We start from the raw sequence: 18,736 nt of genomic DNA on the forward strand, positions 1-18,736 counted from the left end.
ATTTATTGAATCTAAAAAAAAAAGGTTCTCATGAAACTAGGGGCAGGACAGGAATAAAGACACAGACGTATAGAATGGACTTGTGGACACATGGTGGGGGAAGGGTAAACTGGGACAAAGTGAGAGAGTGGCATGGACATATATATACTACCAAATGTAAAATAGATAGCTAGTGGGAAGCAGCTGTATAGCATAGGGAAATCAGCTTGGTGCTTTGCGAGCACCTAGAGGGGTGGGATAAGGAGGGTGGGAGGGGGACGCAAGAGGAAGGGGATATGGGGATATACGTATGCATATAGCTGATTCACTTTGTTATACAGCTGAAACTAACACAACATTGTAAAGCAATTATACTCCAATAAAGATGTTAAAAAAGATATACAGTATCACTACCTCCTCATCCCTGTTACCCCATTCTCGTTTACCCCCCCTTTTTTCCATTCTTTTCACACCTGTTCCCTATAGGTAACCAGTCTCCTTAGTTTCTGATTTATCTTTTCTGTATTTCTTTTGCACATATGGGCAAAAGCAGAATGTTTTCTTATATTCCTTTCTTTCTTAGCCCAGCATTGTATAGATAAATCTTTTGTGGTTTGCATTTTTCTTTTAGCAGTATGTCTTGGCAACCACTTTATATCATTTCACAGAGTTCTTCCTCATTTTTTAAAATAGCTGCTGAGTATGCCATTGTATTATATACCATAAATGTATGAACACTTAGGTTGTTTCCAATATTTTGCAATTACAAACAGTACTGCAATGAATAACCTGTGCATATGTATTTTTCCATTGTTGGAGGTGTATATTCAAGTGAATAGCACAGATCTTTCTTCCCCTCCAATCCTTCTTTCCTCCAGGGAACCAAGAGCTGTGCTGATGTTATTGCCCATATAATGTTTTCTTTCTTAGCTCTACGTTTGAAGTCTGTAATCTCTGACAATAAGCACAGATTGTGGTCAAGTGCACACTTTCTGAGAAAGCCTTCACTCCCTGTCTCAGCCAATAATTTGGGTGGCACCCCCAGCCTTGTACTACAGTAGTGGTTTTCAACCTTGTCTGAACATTAGAATCACCTAGGAGCTTTTAAAATACCATGCCTAGGAATGCTCTAGGTAGATTCTGCAATTAATGCAGGATCTCTGGGACCCAGGCACCTATATTATTTTGAAGTGCCCCCAGAAATTCCAACGTGTGGCTAAAGTTGAGAACCACTGGTTATATCCTTGAAATGTTACAATAATCTCCTGGCCTTCACCATACTGCCTGTGATTTGAGCCAGCTGCAGGAGTGTATCCTAGATGATTAGGAGGTGCTCCACTCAGAGAATTCCTCATTTTTACCTGGAGAAGAGGTAAATACCTGCTGGCCTAATTTCAGGAGGATCTGTAAAAGTCTTTAATGAAACAGAAGTTCAGCCTAGCTGAAAAAAGTTCTTTCTCACATAGAATCTGAATGACAGGTACAAGTTGCTTCAGGGCGAGAAGGAAGAATATTAAATTTCCCTTTCTCCCCTTCAACACACAACTATGGGTACCTTCCTTTGTAGTTGGTAGTATTAATAAGACTTTGTAGGGAATTCCCTGGTGGTCCAGTGGTTGGGACTTCACACTTCCACTGCAGGGTGCATGGGTTCGATCCCTGGATGGGGAACTAGGATCCTGCATGTCGCATGGTGCAGCCAAAAAAAAAAAAAAAAGACTTTGTAAAGCAAAAGTCGACCAATAACACTGTTTATCAGCAAATCAAAGATGCCACAAGTTATAAGACACATGATTATCTTATCTTAGTGATTCTTAGCACTAACAAACCCACTGGTAAATATGAGATATAATCAAATGTAAGATATATCCCTATTTCAGAGATTTTTAAATGTGGAAAAGTGTACATATTAGAATTGATGAAATACAGTAGATCTTTAGCCTAGACTTCTTTGAACTCCATGCTTGTAGGATCACTTCAATTTCTCACAGGCTCCTTAAACTCAACTTGTCCCAGTGGGGTACTCTTCATCTACATTGCCAAAGCTATTCCTTTTCCTGCATCCTCTACTTGGGCAAATGGAACCACCAAACCAGAAACATGGGAGTCACACCAGCCTCCTGACCTTCCACTTTCCACATGCAAAAGGTCTTTCCCATTCAGTCAGTTCTGTCTGGTACCTCTCTCGAATGCATTACCTAGGTCTTCCTCATCTCTACAAGATTACTGTAGTAATCTCCTAACTGCTTTCCACCCCTCTAATCAAGCCCCGCTCCACACTGTCCTTGTTTTCTTTCTTTAAGCATCAATCTGATCATATTATTCCTTGCTTAAAAATCGAACAAGGGCTTCCCTGGTGGCGCAGTGGTTGGGAGTCCGCCTGCCGATGCAGGGGACACGTGTTCGTGCCCCGGTCCGGGAAGATTCCACATGCCGCAGAGTGGCTGGGCCCGTGAGCCATGGCCGCTGAGCCTGCGCATCCGGAGCCTGTGCTCCGCAACGGGAGAGGCCACAACAGTGAGAGGCCCGCGTACCGCAAAAAAAAAAAAAATCAAACAAGATGAATACTCCATCCAAAAAATAGACAGAGGATATGAACCGGTCACCTCACAGAAGAGAAAAATACACACTTATACATGTGAAAAGCTGATCATCCTTATTAGGAAATAAATGTAACAATGACATTTTTTCACCCACCCAGTTGGCAGCGTTTGAGAGAACTGATAATAATGAATGATTACAAAGGTGTGCAGAAATACTCCTACATACCATTGTTGGTAGTACAGTATTTGAGATGCATTTTGGCCACGTTTTGGATATGTGAAGGAATGCAAACTGCCTGTTAAAAACCAAAATTCAACCAAGTAAGTTTGAAGATCTAATTGGCATTATTAAACTAGATGGGCAGCATCCCATCTAGTAAACAGAAGGGCACTCTGAGGGATGTACAAAATGGAAGCTTTTTATAGGAAGAAGGGTAGGGTAAGGGAGTTATTAGCAAAAGAAAAGAAAGGATTATTTTTAGGTCAAGAGACCTTCTTTCTGGGAGGAAGGGAATGGCAAGGGTTTTATCATGCAGATTGCTCCTTCTGGGGGGTGTTGGGTGGTAAGCAGAGGTGGAGAGGGCCCAGGAGACATTACCTCATTGGTGCTGAAAATACCAGACTAGCCAATAAAGATTACATTTCTGGTGAAGGTTTGAAACTGCATTTCGATCAGGTGTTAGATCTAGATCCGTTTGGGGCCTGTGGTTTTCTCTTTAACATATCTAATTTCTCTGAGCCTCAATTACTGCACTTGGTCAAATGGGGCCAGTAGCTACTCTAATGTTCTCAAGGAAATGAGATAATTTTTTTCTTTTTTTTATAAATTTATTTATTTATCTTTGGCTGCATTGGGTCTTTGTTGCTGTGCGTGGGCTTTCTCTAGTTGCAGCGAGCGGGGGCTACTCTTCCTTGCGGTGCGCTGGCTTCTCATTGCGGTGGCTTCTCTTGTTGCGGAGCACGGGCTCTAGGTGCGTGGGCTTCAGTAGTTGTGGCACGCAGCCTCAGTAGTTGTGGCATGCAGGCTCAGTAGTTGTGGCACATGGGCTTAGTAGCTCTGCAGCACGTGGGATCTTCCCGGACCAGGACTTGAACCCGTGTCCCTTGCATTGGCAGGCAGACTGTTAACCACTGTACCACCAGGGAAGTCTGGAAGTGAGATAATTTAGGGGAAAGTAGTAATAGCTAACATTTACTGGGCACTTGCTGTTCTAAGTATTTCATATGTGTTTACTCATTTAACCTTCACAATAACCCTGTAAGAACTACCCCCGTTTTACGTATAAGAAAACTGAGACACAGAAGATAAAATACTGCCCAAGGGGTGAAGTTAGTACTAAGAAAGGAGCTGGGATTACTGGCTACATAAGAGGCCACATAATCTACATAAGAGGATCTAGCTCCAGTCCTACGTTTTTTGCAGCCAACCTACGCCCATCTTTCCTTTTTGTCATAGCCCACAGCGTCCATAGTCAAAACCTATTTATACAGAATTTGCCCATTCGCTAGTTTCATCAACTAGCCTCTAGTAGCTTTGGGTATCTCGTCACAGTTCTGTCTGATTGAGTTCCAGGGAACTCAGCCACCTCCCATTCCAATTCACTTCCAGGGTCCGGGTCAACGCTGGGTACACGGTAAATCCTTAGATAAATTCTATCGGACGTTTCTATGGGATCGATGTCATACCTTTACAAATGTGAAACAATTCTCACGAGACTGAGACAGATACACGATAACTAGGCTACATACAGGGCGAGTACCGCCTTGTCGCGTACAGCTGCGCTCCACACTCGAGCTCTGGGGCCAACCGTTCCTGCTGTGCTACTTCAGGCACTCGGCCGGAACCCTTCCGGCGGCATCTGAGGCAGCCCGCCGGGACAACGCCGCTGAACGCACAACACGGGAAGGATTAGTAGTCTAATTATGTGCCTAAATTCTCTAGCTCACTTACATGATCCGAGGGAAAACAGCCCCAAATTCTTGCACTTTTAAAAAAAACCTGAGTGACGATAGCATTTTTATCCATTAAAAAATATCATAATCAAGTGATTCCGGGAGAGTTTTTTTTTTCTTTTTGGTTAGGCATATATATGGACAGCCCACTTGAAAGAACAAGGAAGGCGAGGGAAGAAAGCGGAAGCCGTGGGGTCTTCTAAACCAGAAAGTCTCCGGAGCTTGTGCCAGGCTCTTTGCGGCGTCACCCAGTTAGACGCAGGTTTTGGAAGCGGTTGGAAGAGAAGGTGTCGTTGCTGGAGCTGAGACCAGACGGCCAGAGTCCTCAGGGATGAACCTCGAGTTACTGGGTGAGGAGGACTATGGCTGCTTCTTAGAGAACCTTTTGGTCCTGGAAAGGAGGGAACCCAGGCGGAGGGGACTCAGGCTGCAACATTAGGGACACAGTTCTAGATGCATCTTTTTGGGCGCCTTGATATGGAGCAGCAACAGGGAGAGGAAGCCGAGCTTCTGCCTGAGCGGAATGCATTGCTTCTCCCGAGGCTACTTTGCAGTTCAATTGTGAAGCGTTAGGGAAAGATAGTTTTGTGACTTAGTTTCGATTACAAGGATCACAGGTGCTGAAGTAGCCCAGAGCAAGCAGGACCAGAGTTACTGGGGGAAGGAATCTGAGGAAGTGAGGCTTGAGGTAAAGCTTTGAACACTTGTCAGGGTTTTGGGTGAAGCATGGGGTTTTGAAGAAACATGGGGTGCCTAAGGAGGGGAACGTGTTTATCTTCTAGTACAAGTTCCTCATTGAATAAATTAAAAAAGGCTCAGAGGGTACTGACTTGAAGGCACTCAGAAAGTAAATGGTATAGTTGGCATATAGGTGGCACTGGAATCCAGTTACCTTGACTTTCTGTTTAAGGTCTTTATCAGGGACGGTGTGTAAAACACTGAGGGGTGAACTACAAGGCAGTTTACTTTTGTCACCCTCTCTGATTCATTTCCTCCTTACCCTTTACCCAAGTTGTTTATAAACAGTAGGTTCTTCTGGGTTTTCATTAGGTAATATTTAGCATCGTAGCCTAAGGATGTCTGAGGTTTTCAAGAACTAAGCGACTTGCTATTTTCAGTGGTTGTGTTTCTCTTTAAAAAAGTTAAATTCATGAGATATACTGGCAGTCTTAAAGACTATAAAGCTATTTAAGGAATGGTCTTTGCTTTTTGTTAAGTGTGGAGAATAAGGTGTTTATGTAAATAGCTATACTATATTGCAGAATATAGGTCACCCTTTTTTAAAAAATTTACTTTTTATACAGTAAGTTCTTATTAGCTATCTGTTTTATACATATTAGTGTATATATGGCCAGCCTTAAAGAGTCTTTACTAAGGGCTAAGAACATTTGGAAGAGGGAGTGAATATCTTTGGGGCAGGGGAAGAAAGGTAATCAAGAAAGAACAAAAACAAACAACCAAGAAACCAAACCTGTGGAGGATTTGGAGTTTTGAGTGGATATTTAAGATTGGTAAAATATTGACAGACTGAAGTATGAAGATATTGGAAGGAGTGTTTATTAGGAATACGTTTGAGCTAAGACATCAGTGAGGTGAGTCCTAAAGGTATTTTCCGGCTTGGCCAGGTTGTGGGTACTGTGAATAAGGAGAAGGCCAAGAGATGGGATTAGTACCATCTACTCCTTGGAGGCTTTTGAATACCCAGCTGAAAAGCTGTGCTTTTTAAGGAAAGTAGGGCAGATCCATTGAAGGGTTTTGACCTGGTAAGTGACTCAATCAGAGCTGTGATTTTTTTTAAAAAAAGATTTATCTGACAACAGTGTGTAGTTGAGTCTGCCAATTTGGAGGGCTAGAGTAGATGAGGGATAAAGAAGGTCTGAACTAGAAAATGGAAAGAAAAGACATTGAGAAGGTAGAGTTGACAATTTGAAAATTGACTACATATCATGGTGGTAGTGGCACTGGTGGCGGTGCTGGTGGTGAGGAAGGGAGTGAAGTGAAAAATGATGGGAACTGTGATGGTGCTATTCATAAACATTTAAGGACATTTGGAAAAGACAGTTAGCATTGGGTATGTTGAGTGTGGGCCTGTGGTTCAGAAGATGGGTTTGGATTTATGAGAGAGATTTGTAACCTTCCTACAGGTGGGCTAGACAAAACCTTGTGAGGAGATGATAAGACCCAGGGAGCAAGTGGGAGGGGAAGAAAAGAAAACTGCTGAGGACAGAATCTTGGACAATCATCTATATTTAGGGAATAAGAGGAGGAATAAATGATAATATATCAACTAACAGTTACATAGTACTTACTATGAGCTAGGCCTATTTTCAAGTGCTTTTCATATATTTATTCATGTAGAGGTAGAAGAGAATGCAGGTTGGTGTGGTGTCTTCCGTAGAAGCAGTTGTAGAGCAGTTGAGGCTAAGAGCTGAGAAAGGGCTACTCTACTTAGTTCTTGGGCAACTTTGGGCTCCTTAGCAACTTGAACAGAAGCTGAGTTACAATGATTTTAGGAAGATGAGTGACATGGACTGGAGGCAAAGGGTTGATGTTTATTTTTAAAAACTTAACTATGGAGGAAAGGTGATAGATAGGCTCATACCTTGAAAGAAAGAGCAGATGGGAAAGATTTTTCTTGTATGATACAGAAGATTCATGTGGGTAAAACTTAGGAAGGAATATTTAGCATTGGAAGGTTAGACAATTTAAAAGAAGGCTGACTGGATTCAAAAGATATAAATCTCTATGGGAATGACTTGAGTTTTATAGCAAGAAAGTTAATTATTACAGATATAAAGGAGAAAGGAACAGAAGTAATGTGATTGTGGGAGCATACCAAACCGTAGCTGGCCAGATAAAGGAAAGGAATGATAATGTATTCTTAACGTGGACTCTCAAATGCTTTTACCTCTGCAACCACTTCTGAGCCCTTGCTGTGTATTAGGCAGTAGGCACTGGAGGTAAAAGTTAAATAAGAGTTTTTCAAACTTACTTTTACTACAGCTCATCGTAAGAAATGTATTTTCTATCACAGTCCATTATACATACATACACATATAACTGTTTCTGAAAATGATACTAATTGTTATGCTCAGTGTCCTCTGATATCTTCTGATCTATTAAAAAACTTTTATGGTATGGCTCACTGAATGATTTATCCATTTGTGGTGGATTGGCTCCTAATGTTTGATAAACACTGAAATAAGATACAGCTTTTGCCCTGGATAAATACATAAAACTAGGAGGATAGGGGCATAAACAAATAACTATGAAATGGAACCACAGTAAATAGTGGGAACCCCATTATGGGAATCCAGCTGAAAGAGCAATTAATTCTGCCTCATTGGGGTTGGCGGTAGAATTTGGGGATGACTTTATAGAGGAAGTGCCATTTAACGCAGACAGTAAACATGGAGGAGGATTTTTCCAGAGGGACAAATGGAGAAGGTAATTACCAGTGCAGAGAACAGTAGGGGCGAACATTCTGAGGCATGAACATGTGATACATATTCTGGAAATGGTTAGCAGTTTCCAGCTGGTGCTTAGGGTGGATTATGCAAGGTTCTGTCCCAGGTGCTAATGCGGAGTTAGTCAAAGATAAAATGGAAAATACTGGTTGGGGCCAGATTATTGCTTTTTAAAATTATACTTAGGAGTTCAGCATATTGTTTAACAAGGGAGATTTTTGAGCAGGTAAGTGACATGATGAGATTTGGGGCTTAGAAAGTTGGCTGTAGCAGCTTTCTTAAGGATTGATGAGGGAGGCCAGACTGGAGCCAAGGAAATATAGTAGTTATGGTAGCGATGGCATCAGATTGGGGTGTGGTAAGATCAGTTATTTAGCCACCTGCAAGTTGCATTTCTCTAAAAAGAAATGCTGCGGATTGTGTCGTCACCTGTTAGACTGAGGAAGTGGAATGGAAACTGCTACTCTGGACCTAACTTACGGTAGGGAGGAATTGGTTGGCAAGTTGAAAATACTTTCCCTGGGAGAAAAGGACCACGAAATTTTAGAGTTCATGGTAACCGAGTTTTTAAGGAGGTGGATGTTGAGCAATTTAGAGAATAGATATTATTCCAAGACCTAGAAAGCTAAAAGGTAGTTTGGAGGAAGGGTCCTAACTGGGAAAAAAAGGAGGAGGCACCTGAGGGAACTGGTGTGCTTGCACTGAAAGCAGTCTAAACTCAGATTCCAAAGAGGCATGTACAAAAGAAGGGCACGTTGCTGAAGGTGAATATATGAGGGTGGCACTAGCTGTTAAGAATAGTGTCAGGAAAGCTAATGTGACTGAAGGCAAAGATTGTAAAAATGAGGCAACTAGAAAGGGTTTTTAACATTATGTGGAGTGCTAAGAGCAAAGAAGTTTCCTGCTTGGTTGGGCTGGATGGTGTAATACCAAAATTATTCATTCAACACTCAACAAATATCTTTCATGCGCCTACTCTGGGCTTTTATAGTTTATAGGCAAAAGGGAAGTGGAATACTTCTTTTTTTTTGAATTTTATTTTATAATTTTTTTTATACAGCGGGTTCTTATTAGTTGTCCATTTTATACATATTAGTGTATACATGTCAATCCCAATCTCCCAATTCATCACACCACCACCCCGCCCCCACCCCCCACCCCCGCCGCTTTCCCCACGTGGTGTCCATACGTTTGTTCTCTACATCTGTGTCTCTATTTCTGCCCTGCAAACCGGTTCATCTGTACCATTTTTCTAGGTTCCACATATATGTGTTAATATTTGTTCTTCTCTTTCTGACTTACTTCACTCTGTATGACAGTCTCTAGGTCCATTCACGTCTCTGCAAATGACTCAATTTCATTTCTTTTTATGGCTGAGTAATATTCCATTGTATATATGTACCACATCTTCTTTATCCATTTGTCTGTTGATGGGCATTTAGGTTGCTTCCATGAGGAATGCTTAACTTCTTATTTTTCTTTTGCCTTCTCTGGGGAAAAGGATTTTTGTTTGTTTGTTTTTGAACAAATAAAGTGATCATTGGTTATGGCCAAGAAGAGTCCTCAATAGGTAGAGATTTTAGATGGGTCACTTAGTTCACTTCTCTTGGTCGAATTATATTCCTTGGCCGTGAAGGAACTTGGCATGTGAAATAATGTCGGTGATCTTTGAGAGTTGGGGAGAGGAAAGAAGACATGCTGAAAGAAAGAAGATGGGCAGAATTTTGACTATTTTCAATAAAGGGCAGATGTGTTTTGCAAATCATAGACTAGTAACCTTGAGGTCAAATTTGGGCAAGATTATAGAGGCTTTTTAGTGCAGTTATAGTTAAGAGTAGGGTTTCTTGGTCAGGTTCCAGTTTTGCCACTTTTTAACTGTCAGTTTGGGGATAACCTTTAATCCTAACTTTCTTTATCTGTGAAATGGAGTATGATAGTACTCAATAGTGAATTGAGAGGATCAAATGAGACAGTATGTAGAAGACCTTAGTACGGAGTCTGACACATAAGCATTCAGTAAGCCGTAGCTGCTAATGATAAATGCAGGCTTGAGCACTTCAAAGAAATGATAAGCCAGCATGAGTTTAAGTCTAGAAAACTCATTAAAGTTCTTTAAATTCATGCTTTTCAAATTAACATATACAGTAGATATTTATCATAACAGTGGACACAATACAAATATGCATACAGAAAAAATTGCCTTTTTCCTCCTTTCCAAATGGTAACTGTCTGGAATTTATCCTTTTATACCTTTTCCTTGCTCATATGAGTATAATTAAATACAATTTGTAAGGGCTTTGTTTTTGCTTTTTTACAGAAATAGAACTTTTTATACACATTTTTTGCAACTTGCTTTCTTCACTTAATTTTACGAGATACTATTCCTACACATTAGGAGATAATAGAACTAAGGATTTTTAATGCGTTCGTGTAGATACACACTCACGATATCAAATTTTAACTTAACTGTAAATGCTTTTTTATCTTTTATATTTTTTGGCTGTGCCGTGCAGCTTGTGGGATCTTAGTTCTCTGATCAGGGATTGAACCTGTGCCCTCTGCGTGGAAGCATGGAGTCTTAACCACTGGACTGCCAGGGAATTCCCTATAAATGCTTTTTTTTAAAAAGTGTTCTTTTTTTCCCTTGCCTCCTCCATTCTTTGTTGATAATCCCGTGTATCTCCTTCCATATTTTTCTCTATGCCTATATGTGTGTGTGTGTATATACATAATGTTAACAAAAAAAATGAGATATACACTTTGTGTCTTGCTTTTTTTCACTTAAGTAACACCAATAAAAATTTTGAAGAGAATTAGTGTAATTTATTTGAATACCACAATTTTTTCATCCATTACACTAATAATGGGTATTTACCTTGTTTCCAATGCGGTGGGGGGGGGGTGTCTTTTTTTTTTCTTTTTTTTGCCACCAAGAACAATAGTTTAAGTACCCTTATTCTTACGTCCCATTGTTGTGTTTACATCTATGGAGATTAGGTTTCCAATTGTAGGATTACTGAGATGAGGACTATGTATATTTTTGCTTTTAATAGATGCTGTCAGATTCCTTTTCCAAACGGCTATAACAGTTCCCATTTTTATAGGCAATATCCCTTCCCCCCCAGCAGGTGTTCTCTCTCTAAATTTTCCTGTCTGATGGATGAAAATGGCATCTCATTTTTCATTTGGTTTACATTTCTCTGAATTTGATGTTTTCCTTTGTTTAGAGGCCATCTCATTTTGTTCTTCTGTGACTTGTTTATTCACATTCTTTATCTTTTCTTTTTGATCATTTTTCCTTATTGGTGTATAGACTTGCTTTATAGTGTAGATGTCAACTCCTGTCCGTCATCTGCATTGCCAATTTTTTCTAAATCTTTTGACTGTTTATGGGAACTTGTGCCATGCAAAATGTTCCAGTTTTTATATAATCTAATGTATTTCTCTTTTCTTTCGGTTTTCCTAACTTGGTTAAGGTCTTCCCCACCCTAGATTATACATGGGATCTCCTAGGTTTTCTTCTAAGATTTTTGATTTTAAAAAATCATTAATTTACCTGAAATTTATTTTTATATGTGGTATGAGAGAGGAACTGGAGCTGTTTTTTCTTTCAGATGGATAGTCAGTTGTCCATCCCTATATATTAAATAAATTCCCACTAAATTTAAATGTTATCTTTATCATATATCAGCAACCTTACAGTACATGTAGATTTTTTTTTAACATTTTTCTTTAATCCATCTGGAACTGCATAAAATTTACTAGTTTTTGGAGAAAGCCATTAAGCTTTCCCACCCCAGAATGTAGTTTGTCTTTTCACTTATTCATATTTTACGGCCTTAACTAAGATTTTATAGTTTTCTTCTTCATACATGTCATGTCTTTCTTATTACATTTTTTCCTTAAATATTTAGCCATTGTGAGTGGAATTTTCCCCTTCATTTTCATTTCTGGATATTGATTGCTAACCTAAAGAAAAGCTGTTAATGTTTGAATGTTTTTCTTGTATCAAACCACCTTGCCTTATTTTCTTATTAATTTGGGTGGTTTTTAAAATTAGAATTTCTGTGTTTTCTAGGTATTCAGTGTTATCAGCAAAAGAAATAGTTTTATCTCTTATAGTCAATGTTTAAACCAGTTATTTCATTTTCTTATTCCATTGGCTGGAACCTCTAAGAGGAATATTAACTAATAATGGTGATATATCCCTTTCTAGTTGCTGATACTAATTGGAATGGTTTTAATATTTCACCTTTTAGAATGATAATTGTTGTGTTTTTGGTTAATAGTTTTTATCATTTATTGTAGTCTTCTGTTAGATGTGGCTGTTATTAGAATGAGCTATTGAGTTTTAGCAAAATTTTTTTTTCAGCATCTACTCATAGGATTGTATGGCTCTTAAACATTCTCGTCCAAGGATATATTGAATACATTAGAGTGCATTGTGCTATTGTTTGTTCCTTTGGAGTGAGTTTGGAGTAGGCCTATTTTTTTTCCCCCTTGCTATTCCATTATGCCTTCTTACATGGTAGAATAATAAACTCCAGATTTTTTGTGTTTAGAATTCGGTTATACTTATATACACTGCTAGAAATTACTTTTCATTTCTGCAGAATCTAGAGGTGAAATACCCTGTACTGTTTGTGTTCTTTTTTTTTTTTTTTTTTGCGGTACGTGGGCCTCTCACTGCTGTGGCCTCTCCCGTTGCGGAGCACAGGCTCCGGACGCGCAGGCTTAGCGGCCATGGCTCACGGGCCCAGCCAATCCGCACCATGTGGGATCTTCCCGGACCGGGGCACGAACCCGTGTCCCCTGCATTGGCAGGCGGACTCTCAATCACTTCGCCACCAGGGAAGCCCTGTTTTTTGGGTTTTTTTTAAAGAATCAATTTAATTTTATTTATTTTTTGTTGCATTGGGTCTTGGTTGCTGCACGCGGGCTTTCTCTAGTTGCGGAGAGCAGGGGGCTACTCTTTGTTGCGGTGCATGGGCTTCTCATTGCTGTGGCTTCTCTTGTTGCAGAGCACGGGCTCCAGGCATGCAGGCTTCAGTAGTTGTGGCACGCAGGCTCAGTAGTTGTGGCTCGTGAGCTCTTGAGCACAGGCTCGTAGTTGTGGCACGCAGGCGTAGTTGCTCCACAGCATGTGGGATCTTCCTGGACCAGGGATCTAACCCATGTCCCCTGCATTGGCAGGCAGATTCTTAACCACTGTGCCACTAGGGAAGTCCCACTATTTATGTTCTTAAGTGAAAGAGACTCTTGTTTTCTTTTTGTATCATCTTATCAGGTTTTGGTATCAGCTATGTTGGCTTTATAAAACACGAATACATATTTTTTTCTGCTCAGAAATAGCTTGAATAACATAGTAATTACCTGCACCTTGAGATTTAGGAGAAATTGCTCATAAAACCATATGGGCCTGCTGTCCGTTTTTTTATAATTAAACATTTAAAAAAAATTTAATGGTAGGTCTTTAACAACCTCTCAATGTGTTTTTTCCTCATTGACCCAGTCAAGGACTTTTCTTCTGTAATCAGTTTTGGAAATGTGTCATTCATGTTTTTTGAATTATCAAGTGTACTGTGAAGTTAAATCCGACCAGCGTTTATTTCTCTTTGGCAGCTACGTTTGGGCATCTTTTTTACCCCCTTTCCTGGTCTTTAGAACCAAGCCTAAGAATCTAATTGTAACAAAATGTTAAATGTTAGATGATGGGTGGTTAGATGGTGGGAGGATAGAGAATATAAAAGTGGCCTTGAGCATCTAGGGGCAGTGGCCTTGTGCTACCATAACCCTACTTGACAGCATTCTTGCTCAGGCTCTTCAACCAAAGTGGCCCAGACGAGCTTAGTCTTTTTTATACACACTTTTTCTTTGTGTTCCTTTAAACTCCTTGTTATAATCCTGTTAACTAGGATGACCCTCCAAAAAAGGGGAAAAAAACCCACAACACCTAAAACATAAAACAAAAATACAAAATCAGGGGTAATCTGTGTTGAAGGGTAATCATACATTAAAATGGTCCCAGGATTCTGGATTCTCTCAGAATCTTTTTGTTGTTGTTGCTTTTTTGGCCACACTGCCCTCTTCAGTGGAAGCTCGGAGTCCTAACCACTGGACTACCAGGGAGTTTCTCTCAGAATTTTAAATATGGCTTTCCCATCTCTGAACACAGAAGTCATACTCTACTCCTTCCTGAGTACTTCATATTTTTAGGTTGTGTTTTTTTGTTTTGTTTTTAATTTTTCAATGAATACTCCTTTTTTCTCTCAATCATGTGAATATAGATTTATATTATTGCTTTGGAAATATATATAAGATATTTTGTTAATAATACATATTATAATACATATATTACATATAATACATATAATATGTGTAGTATTTTGTTTAAAGAACAAACCTTAAATATGTTAATGTTTGTTTAAGCATATAGAAATATATGGAAGCTTTTACCTTAGTAAGTGGGTTGCAGGGAGGAAACTATATCATTTTTTAATTACACATATCTGTATTACCTACATGTATGACTTTAGTAATTTTAAAAAGGTTCTTTCAGAATAACCTATCTTAATCTGGTTTCAGCTTTTCATTTCATTCCTGTCTTTAGTATTTGAATGCAATCAGACACTGAAGTCTGGTGCACATTAGAGAAATCAAAATAATTGCCTTTTGTTGGGGGGCAATTATTCATCTTTATTTTCATCTTTCTTTTAGTTTTCTTAACTTTAGGGCCTGTATTCTGATTAGTTTTAATGTTTTCACTGTTTTGATTTCTATTAATTTTTATAAAGGACAAAATGTAATAAAACTGGTTTTCAGACTTTTTTTAAAAAAAATGGAAGTACAGTTGATTTACAGTATTATGTTAGTTTCAGGTGTATGACATAGTGATTCAGTATTTTTGTAGATTATACTCCATTTAAAGTTAGTATAAAGTATTGGCTATATTCCCCATGCTGTACAGTATATCCTTATAGCTTATTTACTTTATACATAGTAGTTTGTACCTCTTAATCCTCTATCCCTATATTGCCCCTCCCCCTCCCCTTTCTCCACTGGTAACCATGAGTTTGTTCTCTATATCTGTGAACCTATTTCAGTTTTGTTACATTCTTTCATTTGTTTTATTTTTTAGATTCCACATGTAAGTGGTGACATATAATATTTGTCTTTCTCTGACTTATTTCGCTAAGTATAATACCCTCCAGATTGATCCATGTTGTTACAAATGGCAAAATTTTATTCTTTTTTATGGCTGAGAACTATTTTATTATCTATATAAATATTCATAGATATATAAATATTCATATATATACACATACTCTATCTATATCTTCTTTACCCATTCATCTGTTGATGGACACTTAGGTTGCTTCCATATCTTGGCTCTTGTAAATAATGCTGCTGTGAACGTTAAGGTGCATGTATCTGTTTGAGTTAGTATTTTCATTTTCTTCGAATATATACTTAGGAGTGGAATTGCTGGATCATATGGTAAAAAACTAAAAATAGTAAACTTATTTTTTAGATGAAATCTTATTTGAATGTCCTAAATGTAAAACAGCTTCCTTGGATCTGTTGTTCTCAGAGTATAGTTTAAATATCATGCTAATAAAATGTTTAGGTAATAACATAAGTAAATACTGATAAAGATGTTGCTACTGCATTAAACTTCTAAACCTTAAACTTCTGACAAGCAGGCAGTATCGTACTATAGCTCAAAATGTTTATCACTAATGTATAAACGCCAAATTTAATATAGGAAAAGTATTCAGGGATGTCTACCAAAATGTTATTTGCTTAAGAAATTAATACAGAGAATTGTGTGTTTAACCAACTACCAGATTGTGTTATAGCCTTAGTACTATTATTAGGAAGGGAACCCTGTTGGTTGGCTGCTCTTAATAAAGGTTTTAAGAGAGTAGTTGGGATTTAAGATAAGTTGACTGATTTGATTTTTTAAAGTTTGTTACATAAAAATAACCGTAAAAACACCCCATTACATGTTTACATTAATAACGTTTTTATGAAAAATAACTTTTCTAAAACAAAACTTATTTAGTGAGAAGAGTGGCATTGTTTTGCATTTTTACAAATCTCTTTAATGTTTGCCTAAATATCAATAGAAGTTGGCTGGATTCTGCTTTCATACTGTTTCAGTATCACAGCTCGTATAGCCTCAGAACTCATCTGTAAACTTGTGAAATAATGAGAGTAAAAAGGCACATACCATCTTGGTGTGATATTGAAAATAGGTGTGACCTCATGGAGTCCCTGAAAGGGCGCCAGTTCTCCATCCACACTTTGCAAGCCACTGCTGTACACTGTTTGTGAGCGGTAGTTGTGAGCTGTAGGATTCCTGGTATGTTGCACATGTTCCATCAACTTTCTTCCTTTGCTTTGTTGCAGAGTCCTTTGGGCAGAATTATCCAGAGGTAAGAGTATTGTATTGTGATTTTAGAAAACGGTAACTCCCTAGCTTTTATGTTTGAGTGGAAACTACGTTTTCATCTTTTTTTTTTTTCTTGACAATAGAAGCATTAAATATGATGATCTTTTGCTATAAAAGGGAACTAAATGTTTAATTTTGAGCAGCAGGGGAGGTAGATAGGCAATGTTGGCTGGAAATGTCAACATAATGTAAATCTTACAGTTCATTTCCCTTTAAATTAAAAAAATACTTTTGATTGAAGCATTTTTCAGAAACAGTACTATCACCTTCATGTAAATTTTTTTTCTGTGTGCTTTTATAGTTTTGATCAGTGTTTTTGCATAGTAATAACACGTATGGTATAAGTGTGCTTTACATGTAAAAATATTTTGTAACACTTAGAGTGTGTTTAATGTAGTCGTGATTATTTTAAATGGCTTGATATTAATATAAATTTATTTGATTTTCCTAATGTTACACAGGGGTTTTGTTTTATTTTTCTTGGAATAAATTTCAAGAACTATGATTACTTGATCAGTAAGATGACTCTTTTAGTGAATCCTGTTTTATTTTGCCTAATTGCCTTCCGGAGAATTTGTACGAAGTTATAGTTGTAATGCAAGGGATTGGTCACATCTGTTTCTAAAAATTCTCTGTTAGCTTTTATAAATATTTCTCTATTTGGGCTAGTTTAATAGATATGAGAACACACATAGAGATTATTTTGGTATACATCATAATTTAAATTCAAGAGAATTATCGTAGATGTTAGAGAAACTTTAAGAAATTATTTGGATACCTGGGTATTATTGTCTATATTCTTATGTTCATTTTAATCTTTAGGAAGCTGATGGAACTTTGGATTGTATCAGCATGGCCCTGACTTGCACCTTTAACAGGTGGGGCACACTGCTTGCAGTTGGCTGTAATGACGGCCGAATTGTCATCTGGGATTTCTTGACAAGAGGCATTGCTAAAATAATTAGTGCGCACATTCATCCAGTCTGTTCCTTATGGTAAGGAATTTTAAAGTTAATGTATTAAATATTTAAATCGGGGGGATGAACGGTGACTGTGTAGTTGCCAGTCTCATTAGATAAATTTTAATATTTAGAGTTTTAAATATACAGCCATTAGTAACATAATTTCTCATAGCCTATGGAGACCTTGAATCCATGCTGCTTTCAACACCTTTGGGGGAGAAATTCATTGTAATATGGATCTGTATCAGGCTCTGTCTGAGAATATTTCAGTACTGAAATGAGACATTTACAGATTGCAGCTGTAGTATTCTTGTGGTATTGACCTTTCATTTAGAATAAAAAAATCCTGGTTAGGAGGGCAGCTTGGAAGTCAAAGTGTCCAGCCTTGTCCATGTTCTTGAATTACAGTAGTTTTAGTGAACACAAACATGCCTGTTCCTTCATTGAATTGTAGTTATTAAGGCTTCCCATCAAATATATTGAGCTGAAATCGGGTATTATATAAATCCCATTGATTTCATTCTTATTCTCAGGGACTATCTGTTTTCAGAAAATTTTATTTTGGGGCAGCACTTCTTTTAAATGAACTTGGGACCAAAAACACCTAATCAGATCTAGATTTATTAAACTAACATATTTCCTTTTGTCGAAATATAAGCAGCAGTGGTATTATAAAGCACTGGATTGGGAGGAGGCCTGAATCCCAGTCTAGCTTTGGCCACTAATGAACTGGCGGCTTTGGCCAAAACGTTTCTCTAATATGCAAAATGAGAGAACTGGCCTGTATGATTTCTTAGGTTCTTTCCAGTTCCTTTGCATTTTATTTATTTTTTTTATTGTTGTGCTCTTGCAATAAAGATTTAAGTAGGTACATACATTTTTATCAGCTTTATTAAGATACATATAATTCACATGCTATGAAATCCACCCCATTAAAATGTACATTTCATTGTTTTTACATATTCAGAGTTGTGCAACGATCATCACAATCTAATTTTAGAACTATCACTAAAAATATACATGTATTGGGCTTCCCTGGTGGCGCAGTGGTTGAGAGTCCGCCTGCCGATGCAGGGGACACGGGTTCGTGTCCTGGTCCGGGAAAATCCCACATGCCGCGGAGCGGCTGGGCCCGTGGGCCATGGCCGCTGGGCCTGGGCGTCCGGCGCCTGTGCTCCGCAATGGGAGAGGCCGCGGCAGTGAGAGGCCCGCGTAATGGGGGAAAAAAAAAACACATGTATTTTTATTATAAAATAATAATAATTTAGAAAATTATGGAAAATACAGCAAAGTAGAAGATAGACGACTATCTCCCATAGTCTTACCACTCTGATATTACTACTGTAAATATTTTGATTTGTTACTATGTATAATTTT

The 18,736-nt window shown here is 38.3% G+C and overlaps 1 protein-coding gene across 4 annotated transcripts in view; it reads left to right on the forward strand.

Annotated features, from left to right (window-relative positions):
* Nucleotides 1-4,686: 4,686 nt before the first annotated feature.
* Nucleotides 4,687-18,736, forward strand: part of RBBP5 (RB binding protein 5, histone lysine methyltransferase complex subunit) — a gene marked incomplete at its 3' end in the record, with an annotated part of 35,901 nt that continues 21,851 nt past the window's right edge. For 3 of the 4 annotated variants that reach the window (XM_082675650.1, XM_082675651.1, XM_082675649.1), the window contains exons 1-3: nt 4,687-4,825; nt 16,355-16,380; nt 17,220-17,392. In XM_082675650.1, the coding sequence (XP_082531776.1) occupies nt 4,807-4,825; nt 16,355-16,380; nt 17,220-17,392 (218 nt within the window). In that variant the 5' untranslated portion in view covers nt 4,687-4,806. The remainder of the gene's footprint in view (nt 4,826-16,354; nt 16,381-17,219; nt 17,393-18,736) is intronic. The other variant, XM_082675652.1, reaches the window with a different exon arrangement.

The sequence above is a fragment of the Grampus griseus genome (genome assembly GCF_964374135.1).
Source record: "Grampus griseus genome assembly, chromosome: 1".
Lineage (NCBI taxonomy): Eukaryota > Metazoa > Chordata > Mammalia > Artiodactyla > Delphinidae > Grampus > Grampus griseus.